The sequence below is a fragment of the Lygodium microphyllum genome, chromosome 15 (assembly GCF_053477565.2).
Source record: "Lygodium microphyllum isolate KBCC chromosome 15, Lygodium_microphyllum_v1.1.10, whole genome shotgun sequence".
Lineage (NCBI taxonomy): Eukaryota > Viridiplantae > Streptophyta > Polypodiopsida > Schizaeales > Lygodiaceae > Lygodium > Lygodium microphyllum.
In genome coordinates, this window is record NC_141149.1 from 148,967,478 (window position 1) to 148,988,515 (window position 21,038).

At 41.2% G+C, this 21,038-nt stretch overlaps 1 protein-coding gene and 1 pseudogene across 1 annotated transcript; both read right to left on the reverse strand.

Moving 5' to 3' along the window:
• Positions 1 to 420: 420 nt before the first annotated feature.
• Positions 421 to 3,263, reverse strand: LOC148025205 (uncharacterized). Its single transcript, XM_087693659.1, has 3 exons — positions 2,900 to 3,263; positions 2,326 to 2,793; positions 421 to 431 (listed from the first exon to the last, which is right to left on the reverse strand). The coding sequence occupies exons 2-3, from the start codon at positions 2,774 to 2,776 to the stop codon at positions 421 to 423; spliced, it is 462 nt and encodes a 153-aa protein (XP_087549785.1). The 5' UTR covers positions 2,777 to 2,793; positions 2,900 to 3,263.
• Positions 3,264 to 17,567: 14,304 nt separating this feature from the next.
• Positions 17,568 to 18,182, reverse strand: LOC148025206 (E3 ubiquitin-protein ligase At1g63170-like; annotated as a pseudogene).
• Positions 18,183 to 21,038: the final 2,856 nt, after the last annotated feature.

The window sequence follows — 21,038 nt, forward strand, 5'->3', positions numbered from 1 at the left end:
TTGGTGAAGAAATCTTCTGAAGAAGGTGCTGAGCGAACTGTTATGGAGACAGTTGAAGAAATTGTTATCCCTATTACATCACCTGGTAAAGTATATTCAGGTGAATCCTCAGAGAACAAGTCATAAGTTTGAGCCCTCAACTTCTCCTCAACTTTAGCTTGCCAAGGAAGCCTCTGTGAGGAAAAAGAGAAACTCAAGATGGTTTTACGTCAAGAGGTGTTTTGCAGAGATCAGGAAAGCTCAAAAGTCAACCAATCACCTCATTCCTAAGGCTGAATTTTTTAGATTGGTCAAGGAGATATCTGATAGGTTGTTCTCTATTGCTTCTATGTATGGCCTGAACAAGAGGTGGCAGTTGTCTGCTCTACTATGCTTGCAAGAGGCAACAAACAATTTTGTAATAGATTTTATGAATGATGCTTATATTGCACCTGCCCATGCTTATCGAATTACATTAATGAATAAAGACTTTAGTATGGTTAGCAGACTTAAATATAGGTTTGATAAAGTTTTCAAGCCTCTTCCATCGACTGATCAAAAGGCATTTGAAATCCTCAAATTTTCACCTAGGAGAAAGCAGAAAGAGCCACCAACACCCAAGATTGAAGAGGTTACCCATTTGTATCCTACAAGGGTTGCAAGTGAGCAGGAGGTTATCTTGGAGAAGAAAAGGAAAGAGGTAATAGAAAATGAGGATTTGATCTAGCAAAGAAAGATTTTGAGTCTTGGCCTAGTGAACTATGAGAGGATGGGCAAAGTGTATGGCAAAATGGTCGTGAATGTTTCTGTTAGTCTTGAGAAAGAAGGCTACCTTAGCATTTCTCCAAAGGACACTACAAGATATAGACCTTATAGCGACGTTTAAAGCGACGAAAATACAAACAACAAAATTTGCCCCCGTCGTCGCAAAAAGCGTCGTTATTGACGACGCCATGGAATCGTTGCTATTTGCGTCGCTATTTGCGTCGCTATATGCGTCGCTATTTGCGTCGCTATATGCGTCGCAAATAGCGACGCATATAGCGACGGTTGCAGAGAATTTGCGACGCTGATAGCGACGACAATAGCGACGCCTGCAGTAAATTTGCGACGCAAATAGCGACGGTAACAGAGGAAAAAAAAATTTTGTGGCAGGGCAGCAAGCTGCCCTGCCACATATAGCACTGTGTGCTGTATGAGAGCCATACAAAATAGTTTCTGCACTGCTACATACAAAGCATTTGCAAACAAAAAGAATCTATACTGAAATCATAAAACTGATAGATGAAATAAATACATGATATCGCATAAAATGCAATTGGTACAATCATAAAACAATATCACTAATACATAGAAAATGTCTACATAGATCGGGCGACTAAAAACTAAAGGTATGTGAGCGCTAAGGATCCGAGGGCGAGCTACAAATCGTCGTCCCCCGAAAGCTCGTCCCTCTGCAAAGGAGCATCAAACGGATTCTGCAGAAAAAGAAACAACATATCAATCCACCATACAATAATGCATTCAAATATCTCATGGTAACTACGGACATGAAAGATGAGAGACTTACTGGGCCGCCGCGTCTGTACAATCGGTCGATCAATGATCTGAGACCGTGCCTCTCTGCATATTGAGTCTCAAGGCCTTGCGGATCACGATTTGTAATGGAGTGCTGCAAAGAAAACAAAATGCTAACTGTTAGAAATATGATTGTCAGTACAAATAATATCTCAAAAAAACAAATAAGCAAAACAAAAGAGAAACTTACAAAGTCCTCCAAATATGTCCTGTGGCCGCCACTCCCAAGATGATGTACCGATCCGGCCTCGATTCGTGCCCTCGCCGCCTCCCGCTGCTGACTCCAACGTCCTGGCGAATTTGTAGCCTCCTCCCTCAGTCGGCGCCAGTCCTCTGCATCTAACCACTTGGGCTTTGGAGCCCCACTCTTGATTGCCTTGCGTGCGTCGGATCGTCTATGTGACATGTATGCACGCATGCAATCCATCATCCAGCCCGTAGAGAATCTATCCACTGCGGCTGGCACCGGGAACTCCTCATGCAAGGATGCTACTATGTACTCCTTGCTCCCCTCCGGTATGTTCCTCCAATGATCCAGGACGTTGTGCCGAAAAACTTGTTGGCACAACTCCCTCATGCGAGCTATCACCCTCCTCCCCTCATCATTCATGATGATAGCTCCTGACCTGCCATCCACTAGGTATCCATAATCCCTAGGAGTGTGCCTCGTATGGGCCCTCTCCCATCTCCGTCCACGCTCCTGGGCATATCCAGGAGACCCCTGAACATCCGGTGTACCGACGGGGGTACCCTCTCCCGGAGTGCCACTGAAAGGGGTGCCACCAGAGGGGGCGCCACCAAAAGGAGTGCCACCAGAGGGGGTGCCACCAAAAGGAGTGCCACCAAAAGGCGTGACATCTGCCGACGGCTGCGCAAAAGCCGGAGTAACTGGAGTGGACGTCCCCACAGGTGTGACAAATCCTGGAGGTGACCGAGCTCTAGCTGAACGACGAGACGGAGACACCGCGTCCGTGTCTCCACAGCAGCACCCCCCTGATCCTCCTGCAGTCGCAGTCCCTCCCTCTGGCCCAAGTCGCGAGCGTCGAGATCGTCTGCTCAAAGCTGAAGCATCTGATCGCACTGAAGCTGATCTAGCAGAGCGCCCTGACGAAGAACGAGACAGCTCCTGATCTGCTATCTCTCTGAATCTCGCGAGCTGATCTGGAGACATACGTGCCATCATCTCCTGAAACTCCTCATCGCTCATCCCTCGACTCATCCTGAAAATAAAGATACCTGCAGAGATAAAAAATAATGTTAGAATAATCAATTGAAACTATACAAAGCGCATTAATATAAATCATTTTTGAAAAATCCATCTTAAAATGCATATCTTATCTACCTTTATGGAAGATCTAAACAACGAATTGAGTAATACAATTCTCCAAGAATGAAGTATTCTATGGTCCCATGTTAATCTCCTGACATAACTCTGCATACACTGGAAGGTCGATAGACATGTCACCACAAAAGAATGAGTCTGCCTCGTTCTCAAAAAATTCTACGACTTCTGTATTTCCATCATTGTTAGCCGATGCGGGCTCCAAGCTTGCGGTGGCCTCCACCCCTTGTAATTTCGATCCCTCTATTTGCATATATTCTTCATCTATGCCTGGAACATCGCTTTGATCGTATACTCTCGCACCTCTAGGAGTTGAAGGTATAACATACCACCATCGAGGTTGTCGGGGATTTGGATAGAAGATTACCTGTTCACAAACACTTACAAACCGTCTTCAAACCATTGTGACATAAAGCATGTCGTATTACAATTAGCAAGCAAATGACTAGAAGATTACCTGTTCACAATGTGCCGGCAACACAAAGGTGTCGCGCAAATCCATCCATTTTTTTTCGGAATCTATTTCGAGAAATCCAGATGGACCTCGTCGAACCGTTGCGCCAGCTCCTCCAAGTACCACTTTGAACCACTGCACATCGAATATTATCATGGAGAAGCTACGGTAATCCACCGTAATAATACTTTGCAAATTCCCAAAATACTCCATCTCATCCACAACCGTGTTCGGATCCGTTGCTCGTCGCCGGCTCTCTTGCTCAAACCTTGCCATGATACCACAGTCCATTGTGGAGCGCATTTTGTCAATACGCTCCACCCGAAAATGCCGTCCGCGCGACCACGCTGCACTATATATTTTGTACTGCACATTGAAACACTCAAATTAGATGTAGCAAACAAATTCAGATACGACACATTCTAAACCCCTCATTACCTTTGGACTACATCCCCTCGAGAACTCCCACTCCTCCATTGAGACCTCTGCCCCTTCGCTGGATGCTGCGATCAAGGCTCCATGCAACCATCGTGTTGACATAAACCGCGGCATCTCCTCCATGCCTTCGGGATATCGAATCGGTCGGTGACGCGTACTGCGTCGGAATTCAGCTCGCGCTTCCTCTCGATCTTGCCTTGCAATCTGGTACTTGGCGAGCCACGTCTCCATGGAGGCATGGTGCAACATACAAAAGCGATTCACTTTCTCTTCCATTGAGGCATCCATTCTTTTTTCTACCCCATTTCCAACCACCACATCTCCAGTCAGCCTGTCATCGTCCTTGAGCGTCCATAGCATTTCATTGTCTGGTTCCACCATTGGTAGCCATTGTGAGATATGCACTAATGCCTCTGACACCAACCAACCCTCCGCCATGCTACCTTCCGGACGAGCTCGTTGTCGCACAAAGCCTTTCAGGGTTTTCATGAAGCGCTCCAGGAAGAACATCCATCGCGTATGGACAGGTCCGGCAATCTCCACTTCGTCCACAAGATGCACAAGAAGGTGAACTTGTATCGTGAGCATGCTAGTGGGCAGGTATTTCTCAAAGAGACAGACCGTCTCAACTGCTCCCCGCCTTGCGGATTCAATAGAGGACGTCTTAATCTCTTTCTGTGAGATCCATTGCACCAAAGTCGACAGCTTGTAAATGGCCCCGCGAATTTCTGGAGTTAGGCATCCCGCGATCGCGATCGGTAGGACAAACTGCCACAAATGAGAAAGCATTAAGAATAATGGTCACTTTTCAAATTTCAAAATGTCCACGCTTATTAAAATCCATTCTGTTCACAAACCTGACATATCTTATGCCAATCATGGGATTTTAGCCCAGACATTTGGTCATCTTTAGAAAATGCGGACCTGAGAGAACGCATCATACCCGTCGGAGTGCGGATAGACTTGATTACTTGCTTCACAATGCGCTCTTCTTTGGTAGACAAAACCCAGGGAGCGCGAGGAAGCTGCACTCCCCCTTCAACACTCGACTGCGGCCAAAGCGCCTCCATCTTACCTACCTCCTTTAAATCCATTCGTGACCCTATAGTGTCTCTCTTTCCTGTGATGTGGTCCCATAGCAAGCTGCCCACATTTTTGAAAATATGCATGGGATCCAACAAGTGGTTGACCTGTAAGTGGGTCCAATATGGCAACTCGTAGAAAACTGAGAACCGTCGCATTCCATTTGGATGTGATTCCGGGTTTACCATTTTCAGCTCGTACCAGCTTGCAGCGTTCATACGTGCTGGAGGTCGTCCAAGAAAACCTTCCCTGAGTTCATGATCCTCCGGCAAGAAAGTGGCGTGTCCTTGATATACCATCTTCTTCATGGTTCGTGACCTTCGGGAGTCTAACTGTGGCCCACACAATGGACATGCATGATAACCTGAGGTAACGAGACCTGCAAGGCGATCCACGACCTAGTGAATACTTGATTGAATGAAATAAAATATAGATATTACCGGCGTGAACAAAGGTCTGCTCACCTGAGCACTCTCCCAATCCCGGAAAGTCATGCATCGTCCACATGAGAATGGCTCGAATGTTGGCTGACCGCCGACCATCGCGCCTGCTCATATCTTGCACCGTGACCCCCTCCTCCCACAAAATCTTAAGCTCATCGACTAATGGACGAAGATACACGTCCATATTTTTTACTTTGTAGCGGCCCGGGACGAGCAAGCTAAGGATGAGATGTCCTTTCTTCGTAGAAAGCCATGGAGGAATGTTGTAGTTGACAAGCATTATAGGCCACACACTGTAAGAAGTCGAGCGCAGACCGAATGGGTTCACACCATCCATGGTGAGACCGAGCCGAAGATTCCTTGGCTCTCGCGCAAAGCCTGGGAAGGTAGAGTCAATGTGGCTCCATGCGCGCGAATCTGCTGATATTCGTTGCACTCCATCCGTAGACCTATTCTGCACATGCCACGTTGTCAAGCTTGCCATGGCAGACGTGCGAAACATGTGGTTTATGCGGGGGATGAGCGGAAAGTGTCTGAGGACTTTTTGAGGGATGGTCTGCCCTTGCAAGTCCTGTCGATACCTGTGAGCACCACACTTTGGACATGTCTCCATATTCTCGTATTCATCTCGAAACAATATGCAGTCGTTGATACATGCATGGATGTTATTGTAGTCCATGCCAAGCTTCCGTAAAACATGTCGTGCATCATCACGAGACTCAGGCATGGTGTTTGCAGGTGGCAATATATGATATTTCAATAACCTGAAAACATCATAAAACACCTTGAAAAATCCATCCATATTTACAATAATACTGTTTAAAAAAAAAACAATGAAGTCTGTATGCAAGGTACCTGAATAACTCAGTCACACTCGTATCGCTCCAACCGTATTTCGCTTGCACACTTAAGAGTGCAAGCAATGTCTTCAACCGAGATACTCGGCACCCATCATATAAGGGTATGGATGCTTCCTCTCTAAGTGGGTCAGATGTCTCAACATCCATGGGAATCAATGCATCGATCATTGCCTCCATCTCAGGCTCCAAGATTGTAGGCAAGTCGGGAAGGTTGTCTGTCTCCTCTGGCATTGACGATATAGATGGGCCTTGCGAGTGGTCTATTGGCTCCTGCCATCCATCCATCTCACATCCACGAACTCTTCTAATTGGCCGCAAAGGGTGCACTCCCCCTTGGGTCGAGACATCACCCCCCTGGACACAAAATTTGCCAACAAGACCCAATCTTATTGTGTATGGTTTTCAATTAGCTTGAGAGTACAATGCATGAAAAATGCTAACTTGAAAATACCGTTTGCTGAAAATCTGCAATCGCCTGATCAATAATCTCAGGTTGAAACTCGCCAAATCGTCGTACGTGTTCTATAGACAATCGGCGTTTTCGTCTAATTGCCAACTTGCATTGAGAGCAAGGACATGGGACACGCTGATTAAGATACGACTCGCGGTCTTGAACAATAGGACCTTCTTCGTTTGCCATCTTATCTACATTACAGCAAACGAGGCTTAAATGGATAGCTTTTTGGAGATGTACGTCAACTTGCAAGTTGACCATAAACCTTGCATTGTATATAGTAGTCGAGAGATTTTCCGATGTTATATCTCGGCCTTGTATCATGCTCAACGATTTGTTTGTCCCGGTAGATAATTTTTTGTTATATCTCGGCTTTGAGTATAAGTAATCCATTTTAAAATTAATGCGCGCCATCTATGAAATTTTACAACTATAGTAATAAAATTTATTTCAATCAATTCTACTCATAGTCATAAGACCTGAGAGAAATTATCCTATACTCAATTTAAGGGATCTCCACTTCTATAACAATAATTTTGGGTTAATTTTGATGAAGTACGTGGCCGTATGCAAAGCACATTGCATACCATTATCGATACGTATATTATCTTAAATTTCATTCCCTTCCCTCTCCCTCTCCCTCTCCCTCACCCTCTCCCTCTCTTTCTCTCACCATCTCCCTCACCCTCTCGTTCTCTTTCTCTCCCTCTCTCATTTCCTCCCTCCTCCTCCCTCTCCCTCTCCCTCCCTCTTTCTCCCTCTTTCTCCCTCTCCCTCTCCCTCGCTCCCTCGCTCCCTCTCCCTCCCCCTCCCTCTTTCTCTCCCTCTCTCATTTCCTTCCCCTCCCCCTCCCTCTCCCTCTCTTTTTCTCCCTCTCCCTCTCTATCTCTCTTTCTCTCTCATTTCCTAAACAAGCAAAAAATAAAGTGATTTAAACATCCTCCAAGCAAAAGGGAGAGGGAGAGATACAATGCACTCTCCCTCTCTTTCTCTTTCTATCCCTCTCTCATTTCCTTCCCCTTCCTATCCCTCTCAGTCTCTTTCTCTCTCATTTCCTCTCCTAAACAAGAAAAAAATAAAGTGATTCAAACATTAAACAAGCAAAAGGGAGAGGGAGGGAGAGAGAGAATGCACTCTCCCTCCTTCTCCCTCTCTTTTTCTTTCTCTCCCTCTCCTATTTCCTCCCCCTCCCTCTCCCTCTCCCTCTATTTCTCTTTCTCTTTCTTTCCCTTTCCCTCTCCCTCTCCCTCTCTTTCTCTCTTACTCTCTCGTTTCCTCTCCTAAACAAGCAAAGAAGAAAGTAATTTAAACATTAAACAAGCAAAAGGGAGAGAGAGAGAGAGAGAATGCACTCTCACTCTCTTTCTCTCCCTCTCCCTCTCTTTCTCTCCCTCTCTCTCCCTCTCCCTCTCCTTCTCTTTCTTTTCCTCTCCTAAATAAACAAAAGAGAACGATTTAAACCTTCAACAAGTAAAAGAAAGAGAGAGGGAGACTCACCAATGAGATATGGCAAGCGTGGGCGGCTTCTCTTTGCAACGAGGGCTCCTCCTCTCCTTCGCGAACAACGACGGTGGCGGTGGCGGTGGCGGCGGCGGCGGCAACAAGTCTCTTCCTCCTCTTCTTTCACAAAGCCTTGGCTCTCTCCCTCGCTCTCGCTCTCAAAAGGCGAAGAAAACAAAATGAAAACGGCGCTCTGGTTTCGGCCGCGCTTTTTTTCCCTGCGGCGTCGCTATATGCGTCGCTATTTGCGTCGCTATTTGCGTCGCAAATAGCGACGCGTATAGCGACGCTAATAGCGACGCATATAGCGACGCCAATAGCGACGCCGATAAACGCCGTCGCTAATCGGCGTCGCTATTGCCCCAGTCCCTTGTAGTGGGATAAGATCCTATTTGAGAAAAAGGATACTCAACTAGTAGATTCAGTAGTTTATTGTTGTTTGAGGTAAGTTCTTTCTCTTCTCTTTATTTATAATGAAATTTTCCAAGGGTCCTTATATTTCACTCATTCTCTTATTCATTCTTTACTTTGTATACAAGGCATATGTTGCTTCTCTTAGCATTAATATTGCTAAGATTATATTTGTTATTGATCCACTTCTCTCAGTCGATTTGTTTTCTAAATTTGGTTCAAATATTCCAAGGTTTTGTAAGGACTTTGATAGTGTTCTAACCATCATATTTTTTTTCCATATATTGAAAGGTACTTTCTTCAACATTCTATCTCTTGATGATTTGTCTTTAGGGTTATTGCTCACTTGTGTTTTGGTTTGTAGAGGACACTAGAGCCTAATCTATATAAACATTCCTACAAGAGAGGTCAATTTTATGAATTCTCTTTCAGGAATCCATGGCCAACCAAAGATGTATTGTCAATAAAGACTTTTCTTTTCTTTATTGGATAAAGTTTAGAATATTTACTAATAAGTTAATATGTGCAGTGCTACTAGACTTGTTACTATCCACTTGGATACTAGCTTTGAAAGCATTGATGATCCTCAGAGACCTTTCAAGTTTCTGCTTCAAGAAGTCCCATTGCAAAATGAGGTACATAGTTGTGGCTAGAGCGTGGTTTCAAATGCTTTGAGGATAATAGATTCAAAGTTATTAAATGTAGAGGGGGTGAATGTAAGTCTCCTATGCTTTATCCTTTTTATAGTGAAAGTCTCTTGCTACTTCAAATAACTTATGTGCTTTGTTATAGTGCAGAGACTACCCTAAGGCATACATGTGGTGGATACAGGAGAGGTGTATTGAACTAGTTTTAGATAGGGCAATTACACTGGTGGACCTAGATTCCCCTCTCCTAGCTAAAAATTCCAAAGGACAGGCAACAACAAAGGGCAAAGGCAAGAAAATGGCAACCACCAAGAAAAAGAGGTCTCTAAGGTCCAAACAAAAGAGGCGCAAAATGAAGGGCATGCCTAAGCTTTCCCCATCAAAATTGAGTCCATCTCCTCTGAAGCTTGAGGAGAAAAGAGTGCCTGAGGTAATTAAGTTATTTGAGCAACGAAAGAAAACACCTACTAAGAGGAAACTAGTGATGAAAAATGAAAGTATGGAATATGAAGCAACTTTTCCAAAGAAGGAGAGAAGTCTTAAGGATGGAGAAGCTATAGATCAAGGAGAAGATAAAGAAAAACCTAAGGATGGAGAGGCTAAAGAATAGCCTTATAATTATCAATTTATGTCTTTGTACTGAAGTAACATTCCCCTTGTATATACATCTGTAGTGCAATATTTTAACCCAAAAAATGTAATGATCTGTCATATTGATCTTACCCATGAAAGATGATTTTTTGTTCATAGAATCATAGAGAATTATAAACCTTATACCAAATCATTGCAATTAAATTATACTCCAATTTTGTAACTCATGATATAATGAAATCATTTTGGTTGACAAACGACGATTTGTTGTTCACAGAATCATTGCAAAGCTTATACCAAGATTTTTTTTAATAGTACTTATCAATGTGTATAATTCCATGTTTCTCGTAGTAATATTTATGAGCAAAAGAAAGATTCAAAATTATTTATACATGCATATTTATGGTCCAAAACTCACAATAGTAGGAGGCAAACAACTCAAACATGATATAGAGCTCTCAGCTCTTTTTCCAATTACAGCACCATTTACCTTGAACTTATATCCAAGAGTAACATTGTCTAGAAACTCCAAGGTATCTCTTACATCCTTAAGACTCTACTTTGAAGTAATATTCACCTCTTTTACTTCTTATGCGGTAACTTGCAGTGTAAATTTCAATGTCTTATAATCAATATTTGAATCTAAAGGAACCCAAGTACCCAATCTAAGTTTGTATCTTCTGTAATCAAAATCTATGTGATAAGAGATTGTGGAGATATATTATAGGATAAACCCAATGATTGAGGGCACAAATTGCACCTTATAAGGTCACCTTCGTGGTCAGATTCCTTGACTTTCCAACATAGACCTAAAATTTTGTCCAAGTCTTCCTCTGAAAAAATTCTGTTTAGCCATGAAAACTTCGTTCATTGTAAACATGTTGTTTGAAAGCAAGTTACAAAAACATGCAAGGGTAAAAACCACGATAAGGATACTCTTGTCTAGATCCTTCGAGGAGTCATAGTCTTTTGAATATCTTGAGCAATTTTGAGTTTAAAACTCTCCATTGTTGCTTTATCAGGCATCTCCCATTCCAAAGATGATAGGCTTGGTAATTGCAAATCTTCAAGGTATCTATACGCACCTGCTCTTAAAGGAACCACATATTGTGCATAATATACAGAAATTTCACTTTCATGAAAAAAACTCGTGGTCTGATTAGCATAAAAAATGTCTGAAAATTCGTTATGAATGGCATGAAATTTTCCATTGAGGCTCTCCATAGCTTGCCACTTGAAACTTGTTGATGGAAAGATATCTACAACCAACAATCCATTATTTAGCATATCCTTCAAACAAAACCATATACTCATGTATATTTTACAACTCAAACTTATAATGTGCTTGTTGGGAAAAACATTCCCCTAGAGCCAAGTACATATCTCTAGCCATGTAAACATGTTTTACCAAAGCAAACTAGCCTTGAGACGTGGATTTGAAGGCAAAGATATGTCCCTTCCAATGATATTTGATATCCCCTTATTTTGTTTTTTTCACTCTATGAGAACCCCTACAAGATGGTAGCATTGTAACCCAATCATTTATAGTAAATTTTTTGGGCTCACATTCTCCATTTGTGTTGCTATACATGGTACAAGAGTTTATAGAATGATAAGGACGCCTTGTGGATGCCATGTAAAAGACAATGAGTATGTAGACAATGTGCAGAGAAAGAAACATAAAGAGAGAGGTCAAGGAGATAGATTAAAAATACTATGAGCGCCAAGAACTTTGAAATTTCTCTTGATTCTTAAAATGGTCTTCATTAACTTAACTTTGGCACGTCTTTGTCAGAGGTTTTGTCAGCTTTTATTAGTTAATAGGGGCCATTGGGACTACTAAAACTTGTCAAGGTTTGAAGATTTCAACTAAATAGGAGGGGAGAACCACAAAATGAACTATACTATCTCAAAAGCAGAGGAGACAAGAATACCATATTTTCATCCACATGGCAAAATCTCTTTGGCCCTTTCCTTAATCCATAGATTAACAAAAGTGTCATTTTTAACGTTTTTTGACCCTAATGGTTGGTGACTAGTATGAGCAAATGTGAGCTTATTCACTTAGGTTTGAATGAGCTAGCAAAGTGATGGGAATGCTAGGATTCAAAATAGTGGAATTGGGGATGCATTCAAGTATTTGGGATGCCCATTAGGAAAATGTATCACAATGAAACAAGGATGCATTATCTTCTTATTTGGTCTTAAAAGAGAGCTTGGTACAAGTTGATTTTACTTCCTTGCTTGCTTGTAGAATCTTTTTTATACCTTAAGTACTTTTTGGTTCACATTGGAATGAATAGGATAGTTAGTGTTTGAAGATGTATCAATAACACCACACTCCAAGACCAAACCAGTGGCCCAATCAACCTTTTCAGTATTGTTCACTACAGAGAGTATGCAAACGAGATCATAAATGCTTTTCATATTGCCCTGATCATCTGAGGCAATGTAAGCAACCTTAGAATCAACTTTGAGTACCAAGTAGATTAGATAACAACCTCAATAGATTACAAAAATATAAAAATAGTATTTGAGCCGAAGTCACAAGGTGACAAGGCTTATTTATAAAAAGTGTAATATTCAGAGGTTAGGATTTGAAGCTCTACCAATCACACCACACTTCAAGATCAAATCAATGGCCCAATCACCCTTTTGAATATTGGTGGCTATGGAGAGTTTGCAAACTACATCGATGCTTTCATATTGCCCTAATCATCTGAGGTGGTGTGTAACTATCCTTAGAATCAAGTGTTAGTGCTAAGTAGGAATCACGATAGCTTGCAAAATATAAAGGTAGTAGATATTATTTTAAAACTTCTAATTAAATATGTTTTAAAAAAGTTAAAATTCCCAATGAAGTCCTAGCATAATGGTTTGACTTGTCTGAGTACATGAATTCAAACCTTGTGCCTCACATACCTTGAGAAATCATTATCATTTATTTTTATTTACATTTTTAATAAGAAATTTTGAGAGATTTCCATGTAAGATTGGGGGCAAGTTTTTTTATCTAGAGTTTCTTTAGTTTTCCCTCTTAAATAGACAAATAGAAAATTTCATTGCTATCAGATATTAGATTAAACTAGATTGTTGATGTCTAGTGATATCTAGAGCTCTTCTACCAACATTTAATCAAGTTAAACTCTAGCCATGGAATATAATAAAAAATTATGATCATCATAGTAATGGCGCTATGATAAAATTATATCATATGTAAAGAAGGAGGAGGAGGGGAATGACAAAATGGGTGAGCTCAATCATCACACGATCATGGTGGGACAAGAGCTTGCCTTTTGTTAGTGCTTTAATTCAATGGGAGCTGGAAAGCCTATCAAACTTCTTATGTATAGGAGTGCTAGTGTACCTTGTGCTACATGGACCTCAGTAGAGACTAGGCTCAGACCCTTAGATTTCCAATACAAATTGATGTAGTAGTCCCTACGTATTAATGGATTTGTACCATGCAGAAAAGACAAAGAGATTAGAAAAACTCCATTTCAATGTTTCCAGCCATCCACGTCAAAAAAGAAGAGGGAATAAGATAATGAATGGTTCTTTGAAGAGAGAAGGAAAAAGACGAGAATGAAGAGGGGGACTCCAACCAGTCACTTGAGGAAGAGTTGGAGGACAAGGATGAGGTTCAATTATCATCCTACCATAGCCAATACAGAAAGCAAATTGGTACACACACTTGAATGGCCTTATTGAAGGCACTTACAAGGATTCTGGGATACTCAAGTTTGCAACACAATGTGCACAAAGTTATATTTTTGGAAAAGACAGTAGCCATCCGAATATTTGGTTATGGTCCTGGCTTCTCTGCCTCCAAGGCTAGATGCTTCCTTGCATACTCATCTTATGTTTTAGTAGCAAAAAAAATAGATATCAAATCCGTAGCTAGATACAAGAGAAGAAATTTTTATGTTCTAGAAGAAAAATGCCTGAGGAGGAAGACGTTGTAAAGGCTCTTAAAAGCTAGCCATGTATATAACATTTTGAAAATAGTATTGGTATTTTAGATTCCACCGCATTTAATGTGTTCTCGCTCTTTGAAGTTGTCTTTGAAAACACCAATTGAATAACTCTTGAAGGGCATTGGTTTTTGTTGCTCCTCCTCCATGTTTAGTGCTCCGAAATAAACACATATGTGCTTGGTAGTGAGATTTCTCCATACCTTAGCTATTGTAAGTTGCTAGGGACCCTTGCTCTTCCACAAAATAAGGCCCATGAATAAGAAGAAAATGGTGTGACAACCCAACAAGAAACAATCAGTTTAAATAATTAAACCTTGTTTTCAAAGCAAAAAGGTTCAAATTTATGTCCATCTTACCAAGTAGAAAGTAATATCCTTTTTTCCCCGAGTTTCCTTAATTGCTTGAACAAGATTCACAATTGAATGTTTGTACTCTTCCAAATAGTTAGATGTTATCTTTTGTTCCTTGAGCATTTTTTAAAATATATCAAGGTGTCTCCAAACCTCCATTCATAGGAATGCAATTCGTGGTGTGCTAGCCACATTTGTTGTAATTTCACATAACTCTCTCCAACACTCCCACAATGCGTTCATTTGTTTACCAGTATGATTTCTAAGAAATCGTCTAGCTTTTGAACCCCCTATAGAGACATCTACTAAGACCTCTCTTGTTTTCCCTAAGGCTTTTGGATCCTTTCTCAGGTGAACTTGACCTCCATGAAAACCCATTTTTGACAGTAAAGCCTCACATTTATCAATGTAGTCATTTGACAAAGATACTGGTTTTATTGAATATGCATATTCAAGATGCAATCTAAGCAACCGATCAATCATTCTAATCTTTGGATGTAATGTGCAAATATGAATGCTCCTTAGAGAGATTGAGAAAATAGAATCCCATAAGCCATCTATGTTTTTGAGCTTACTCAAATTTATAGAGTTTCCAGTCGGGGGTCTTCTTGTTGCTGGCTGCAAAGTATTCCATTGTTTGGATCCCAAACTCTCCATGTAATAAATACAAGGATATTTTGCATTGGCCCCATTACTTACTCCAAGCATAAATTTTATAGTTTCTAAGTCAGCACTCATATGCCATTCAACATTAAAACTACCAACACCATCGACTATCAACATTTCACATTCACTTTGAGACTTTATAATATCAAGAATACATGTATGAGAGAATAACCATTTTAAGATTTCATGACTTTCAGTTAGTACTTGGGCCGCGCCAATCCACCAAAGCTCCATCTTGGATTGTATTTTAAATTGTTGTTCTTGCCCCATACTAGTATTGTAATCCAATACTGTGTTCATGATACAAATGCTGACTCTTTTTATCTTTTGTTCCTTTTGAATCTGTTCTTCATCCAATTTTAGTGCAAACTTCAAAATACCACCACATTCTTAGATATTAAATTTATACATATGGACCATTGCAATATAGACTCTTTTAAGATCAATCCAAATATTATTAAATGTGTTGTATTCAAAAAAGGCCTCTGTTTTATGTTTTTCATAGCGCATAGATCCTTCTATATGAATATTCTCCCCAAAAACATATGGAATCCTATGATTCATAGATGTCCTAGCAATTGAAACTGCAAGAGGTCGAGGCAAACCAAATGTACTTATTCTATGACATTTAAGATTTGTAAACCACAATTTAGAGAGAGCACGATAACCTCTACGACTCATACCCATATTGTCACATATCTCCACTATTTCATTTGGTTTAACTGTTTCTTTTAAATCTTTCACTAACTCTTTCAGAGTTTGGTTTCTCAAGTCTACATTTTCAGGTGATTTAAGAATCCTTATAATGTCCTTCTTTGTCATGGTTTCTTTAGTAAGCTTAATCCTCTCATCATTCTCTCGAATATTAATACCTAAAATATTAGAGACACATCTCTTTGCAATATTTAGTCTCGTTTTCTTCACCCGACTACACAGGGTTTTGTCTTCAACAAGGGATCATGAGAATGATTTTTGCATCCCAATGGGGAAATAAAGATGATAACTCTAGTCATCATCATGTCACTTGGAAGGAATATGACCTAATTGTATATACATTTTCATGTATCTCTATATGTGGGTATGTCTTTGTAAAGGGTTTTGAATTTTTTTATATTAGTGCTAGGATGTTAAGGTTTATAAAATGAAAATTTATCTCTTTAAATGTTTTTGATGTGGATGAACATATTTGCATATATAACTTCATATGCCCTATCATACCATCTTTAATTGTAAAAGCTAAGGGAAACCAACTATGAGATAAGGAAGATTATGGGAATATGTAGGTATTATGTGTCTTTCTCTAAAGGCTTGTCTATATATGCACATGGCACAAAAGGTTTCCAGACCGATTAGGATGCAGAGCAACTGAAAGAATCTGGAGTGTAACTACACATATTCTATGTTCTTCTGCAGATAAGGGAGATCTGCATGGACATCTACGTTTAGGCGCGCACACATGTGTGCACACACACACTTCTTCTCTCTCTTTCTATGTGTGGCCATTTCGCACAACTTAGCCGTTGTGATGCTCTCTCTCAGTGCGTGAAGAGAATTGCGGAAAGATGTTCCGGTCAAGTCTGCAACAATGAGCCGATTGAACCTCACACCGGATATGGCTCTCTCTCTCTCTGTGTGTGCGTACGCCTGTGTTTGCACCTCGCGATCCAATGGATGGAAGGACTGAATCACCGCTTGGTCGACCTTCTCATAAAGTTGAATGCTGGTCACCTGTAGGCATTGGGCGTAATTGCTTCTGATGGTAGCGATAGAAGCCAAGGAGCTGGGTAATGGGAGGAGCTTAGCAACCTCTCGAACTGCTGCTTCTTTGGCCTCGATGCCCAGATCTTGCATCATCCTCTCTCTCCCTCTCTCTCTTTCTCTGTCCGTGAGAAACGCCTCAATGCTCTTCTTTCTGCAAGCTAGGGTTTGAACGGTACAGCCATCAGAGGAACCTCATCAGCGCAACTGATTAAACAGAGGACATGTGATGTTTGCTGGACGACAGCATGCGAAGATGATTCGTAATATGCTCTGGCTGGTTGGCAACGCTTTCCACATTTGATGCAGAGAGGGCATTGTATGGCATGGATACTAGATGTGCCTTGTGGGGGATGGCATAATCAGAGGTTGCCTTGGGGAGTCTGGAAAGGTACAGGAAGAGGCGGACATGATCAAGCAAATGTCTCTCTCTCTTCTGATCTCGGATGGATTGAAACAGAGATGGTCCTGAAAGGAAAAGTCATAGTAGGAGAACCCTTGTAGGACTGGTGGGGATAGGTAAAATGACTGGCTACTTCTCTGCCTCGCTCCCTCACTCCTCAGTTTGTAGAGAAAATCGCTTCAGTGGAGGGTGGGCCAAGGCTCCGGCCTCGACGCCTTGCCAAGAGCATCCTCTTCCTCCGTATCCTCTACCTCTGCAAGACCATAAAGCGATGACAGCGCCTTGTACTTCCTGGTGGTCGAGGGCGTTCTCTCTCTCTCCCTCACTCTTTCTCTATCTCTTGCGCAATGTGGTAATGGCCGCCTTCTCATCCCTCTCCTTCTCTTATGTTCCTTTTCTTCTTCTTCTCGTTCCTCTTGGAGACATGGAGACCTCTTGGAGACATGGAGATGTTGTGCTACTATTTCTACTACACGTCTCCTTCACCTTTGCATCCTTCTCAAGTAGCATAAATGTAGTGGGATCCATGTCCCACAGGGTACCTGTTTCTACAGTATCATGGGGCAAAAAGCCTCGGTTTGTGACATATGTGCCATCAAATCAAGTCCCATAACCCTTGTGTTCTAGTTGCTTCTAGGTTGAGCAGCATTCATGACTGAATTTTTTTCTAGCAGCACGCCTTGCCACAGGTGTTGATACATCTGTGTCTCCATCTCCAGTCTTACACCCTTGAACAGAAGATTTGCAGAGGGGACATGAAGCATTTATTTTTAACCACTGATCAACACACTCCACATGAAAATGGTGGGAACATGGTAATCCTCGTAGCTGTGTGTTGTTCTTCTAGCGGCCCAGGCAGATACAACATGCCGCATCATCCCCTGCTATTACCTTCTCATTCTTTGTTTCTGTTGCCATCACACCACCTTCACTGGAGCTATCACTATCTGATCCATTGTAGCTGCCTTTCTCTCGCTGAAACGGTATCCTCTTGCTCCTAAACTTGTAAATGGGCGAAAAGGCAATAACATCGGCAAAGGCTTTCCTCCCTTCCATGTAACTTTCACGGAAACCAAGGAGGGAAATCACACAAGGAAGGCAACAACACACAGCAGCACAGAGCACGAATGTCATTGCATAGCTGATGCAGCTTAGGGCCAAGAATGCTACACACAATCTATAAAGCTTTGGGCTTTCTTCAGCAAAGGAGGGTCTTCCAAACACCCAGACGACGGGCTTCCATCTCATCCTGCACCTTCTTGTACTTTGGGACACACAATTTCTTCATTGCTTTGCATCAAATCTTCAAGTCTCTCTTTTCTTTTCTTCCTTTGGTGTTTTGAGATCATCTTCTTCCCCGGCTGCGCACCAAAATGACAGCCACCCTCCCACGGCAGGAAATAAACATGAAACCAAGGTAGAAGCATGCAAAATCTATGCACATGGCTGAGCCATTAATCTCAAAACTAAAAAGAAACCATAAATTTTCCACTTAATAATGAACTGATTCGTTATCTTCATCATCTTCATCCATAGCTTCAACCATTATACAAGAACAAAAGGGAAAAGATGAATTTCTGCACAAAAGACAAAGGAGAGAGAACAAATTTTTGCACCACCAAAAAGAGAATGTGCGATTGGACAAGAGAGGGAAGGGAGAGAGGCACATAACCATTCGTGCACTCCACCCCACGTCTTCCCCAAAAAGCACACCCCTTCGTATTTTTATTATTTCTTTGAAACTTTGATACATTTGATATTATAAGACCTTTGGCCTTTAATTTTGAGTATTCCTACCCTTCACAAATGCATGCACGTAACACTTTTGTGTATATCATTTATTTATGATGAATGTGGATGTGGATGTGGATGTGGATGTGGATGTGGATGTGGATGTGGCCCCCTCATATCTCTCTCTTTTTGGTGATTTTGTAACAATGTAGTATTATTCTCTTGACAAAAAATAAAAATATGATGCATGCTTGGATTCTTTTGTGCCTTGTTTTTATGCTTCTTTGGGTGTCATCATAGTTTTTTCCAAGTGCACTAATTTTTCTCGTAATGATTAATTAGAGTTTTCTAGATTACCAACCTCGTTCGTTAGCTCAGAAATAGTTTTTTGCACCAATGTTAATGCTTCCTTCATTTCATGCATTTGTTCTCTAAATGTAAAAGATGCAGAATATAACCTCATGCAATAGCCAAACATCCCATCACAACCATCTCTAGCATACCTTATGAAGTTGTGAATATTGTAAAAAGAAGGATGCTTACTTGTAGAAGGGTATGGAGGCTAAATATTTCCATCCATCCATAAGTCTACATGCTTCTTTCCTTGTAATCGCAACTTGTTAGCTTCATCCTTGTCCAACAATGCTCGATGGTGTATACTCCTCCAAAATGAATAGACATGATCTAACTGAATAGTAAGTTTATACTTGCATGGTGGGACTGCACTTGTATTGCTAGGAGAGGTACTGGTACACATTTTGGTAGGGAACCCTAAACGGGGCAATAGTATCACAGAGAAGGAAATAAAATCACAAGAAAGAGAGGTGCAGAAAATGAACGTCGAGGAACACAAACGAGTGGCGTCTTTTGGTACGAAAACTCAAAAATACATGATTTTGCAATTTCCTTGTAAGAGTTTTACTTCCTAGATTTTACTCTTCTCAATATATAAGGTTTTTTATTCTTTCTTCTTTCATGATTGTGTTGCATGAAGTTATTTCCTATCTTGATTGTTTTCTCCTTGGATGGCAGGAGTAGTTGCATGTTGCAATTCTTTAACTCCATCCTTCCGCGAGATTTCCTTTGTAAAGTATCAACCATCTTTGCATATGAAGCATTTATCCTGGAAGAAAGTGTTTGACATTGACTAGCAACTCAATCCCATGAGGATCAAAAAGCTTAAGCATCTAAAGGATCTTGTTTCTCCTATCCCAAAGTATACAAGCCAACTTCTCTACACTAAATGCTTGATTGGCTTATGCTTTTGCAAGAACATAGAGCACTTTGGCAAGAGCTTCTACTAGCACATAAATTTCTCCTTTGAGTAGGAAAAGAAGGCTAACAAAACTAATCCATGCTAGAGGCATTCAAGTTACAAGACCTCCTTAGGGATAAAAACAACATGCCATGGGAGCGAGTAAACAAGGTTCCCTTTGAACCAAATAGCTAAATCCGAAACATGGTCTCCTTCTGCTTTAGTTGAAACCAAGATCTAAAAGAAACCTCTCATGAAAAAGAAAAACTAAGTGATCTTGGCTTTTGATCTAAAGGTGAGCCGAAACCATTTGGCAAACAAACTCATCCTCAAGGGGGGGGGCTTCCATAAAAATACCAATGTAGGCTAGAGAATACTTAATATACCTCTTTCAAATGTGTGGCAACAAGACTTTTACTCGAGCATGCAACTCCTACTTTTCAGTTTCCATGCGTGGTACCTCTCTTCTTTTCATTGAATGATTTTTTATCATATTGCATCTTCTTCTCCAATTCTTCCTTGTTCTCTCTAATAGTAACATCGTTGGCATAATCCATCTCCATCAAATTTTCTTGCTTCTACTAGTTCGTGCTTGTTTTCAGTGTTCCATCATGTCCTATTCCTTATTGAATGCCCTAAATCCATCACATTCATAAAGGAGGGAGGGGAGGCCATGTGTCAATAGAAAATATGGCTTTTCAATCACTTAATATAACCACCCTAGTTTATGGACCACATGCCATAGCCATCATTTTCAAGTTTCCACATGCTTAGGATGTAACGTGTCCACTAGTATTATCCAGGACACATCTTAGCAGTCTATCGAAAAGGATATCTAGAAAGCTCCGCCCGGCACTCCCATTGAATGTTACGGGGTTTGCGATTTAGGGCTTTCCGCGTCTGCCACGTAGCGGAAGTATTCTGGCCGTTCCCACTTAGGATTGATCGAAATTAGGGTTTTCTTGATTGGTCATTTCCTAACAGCAACTAGCGTCGGACCCAAGCGAACTATTTTACGCAGAAACGCCAGGTCCGAAGCGGATTCACGCTGCACTTGGTTCAAAGAGAATGGGAAACGAGAGGGATGCAAAGCTCAACCTCTCTGCCATAAGGCATAG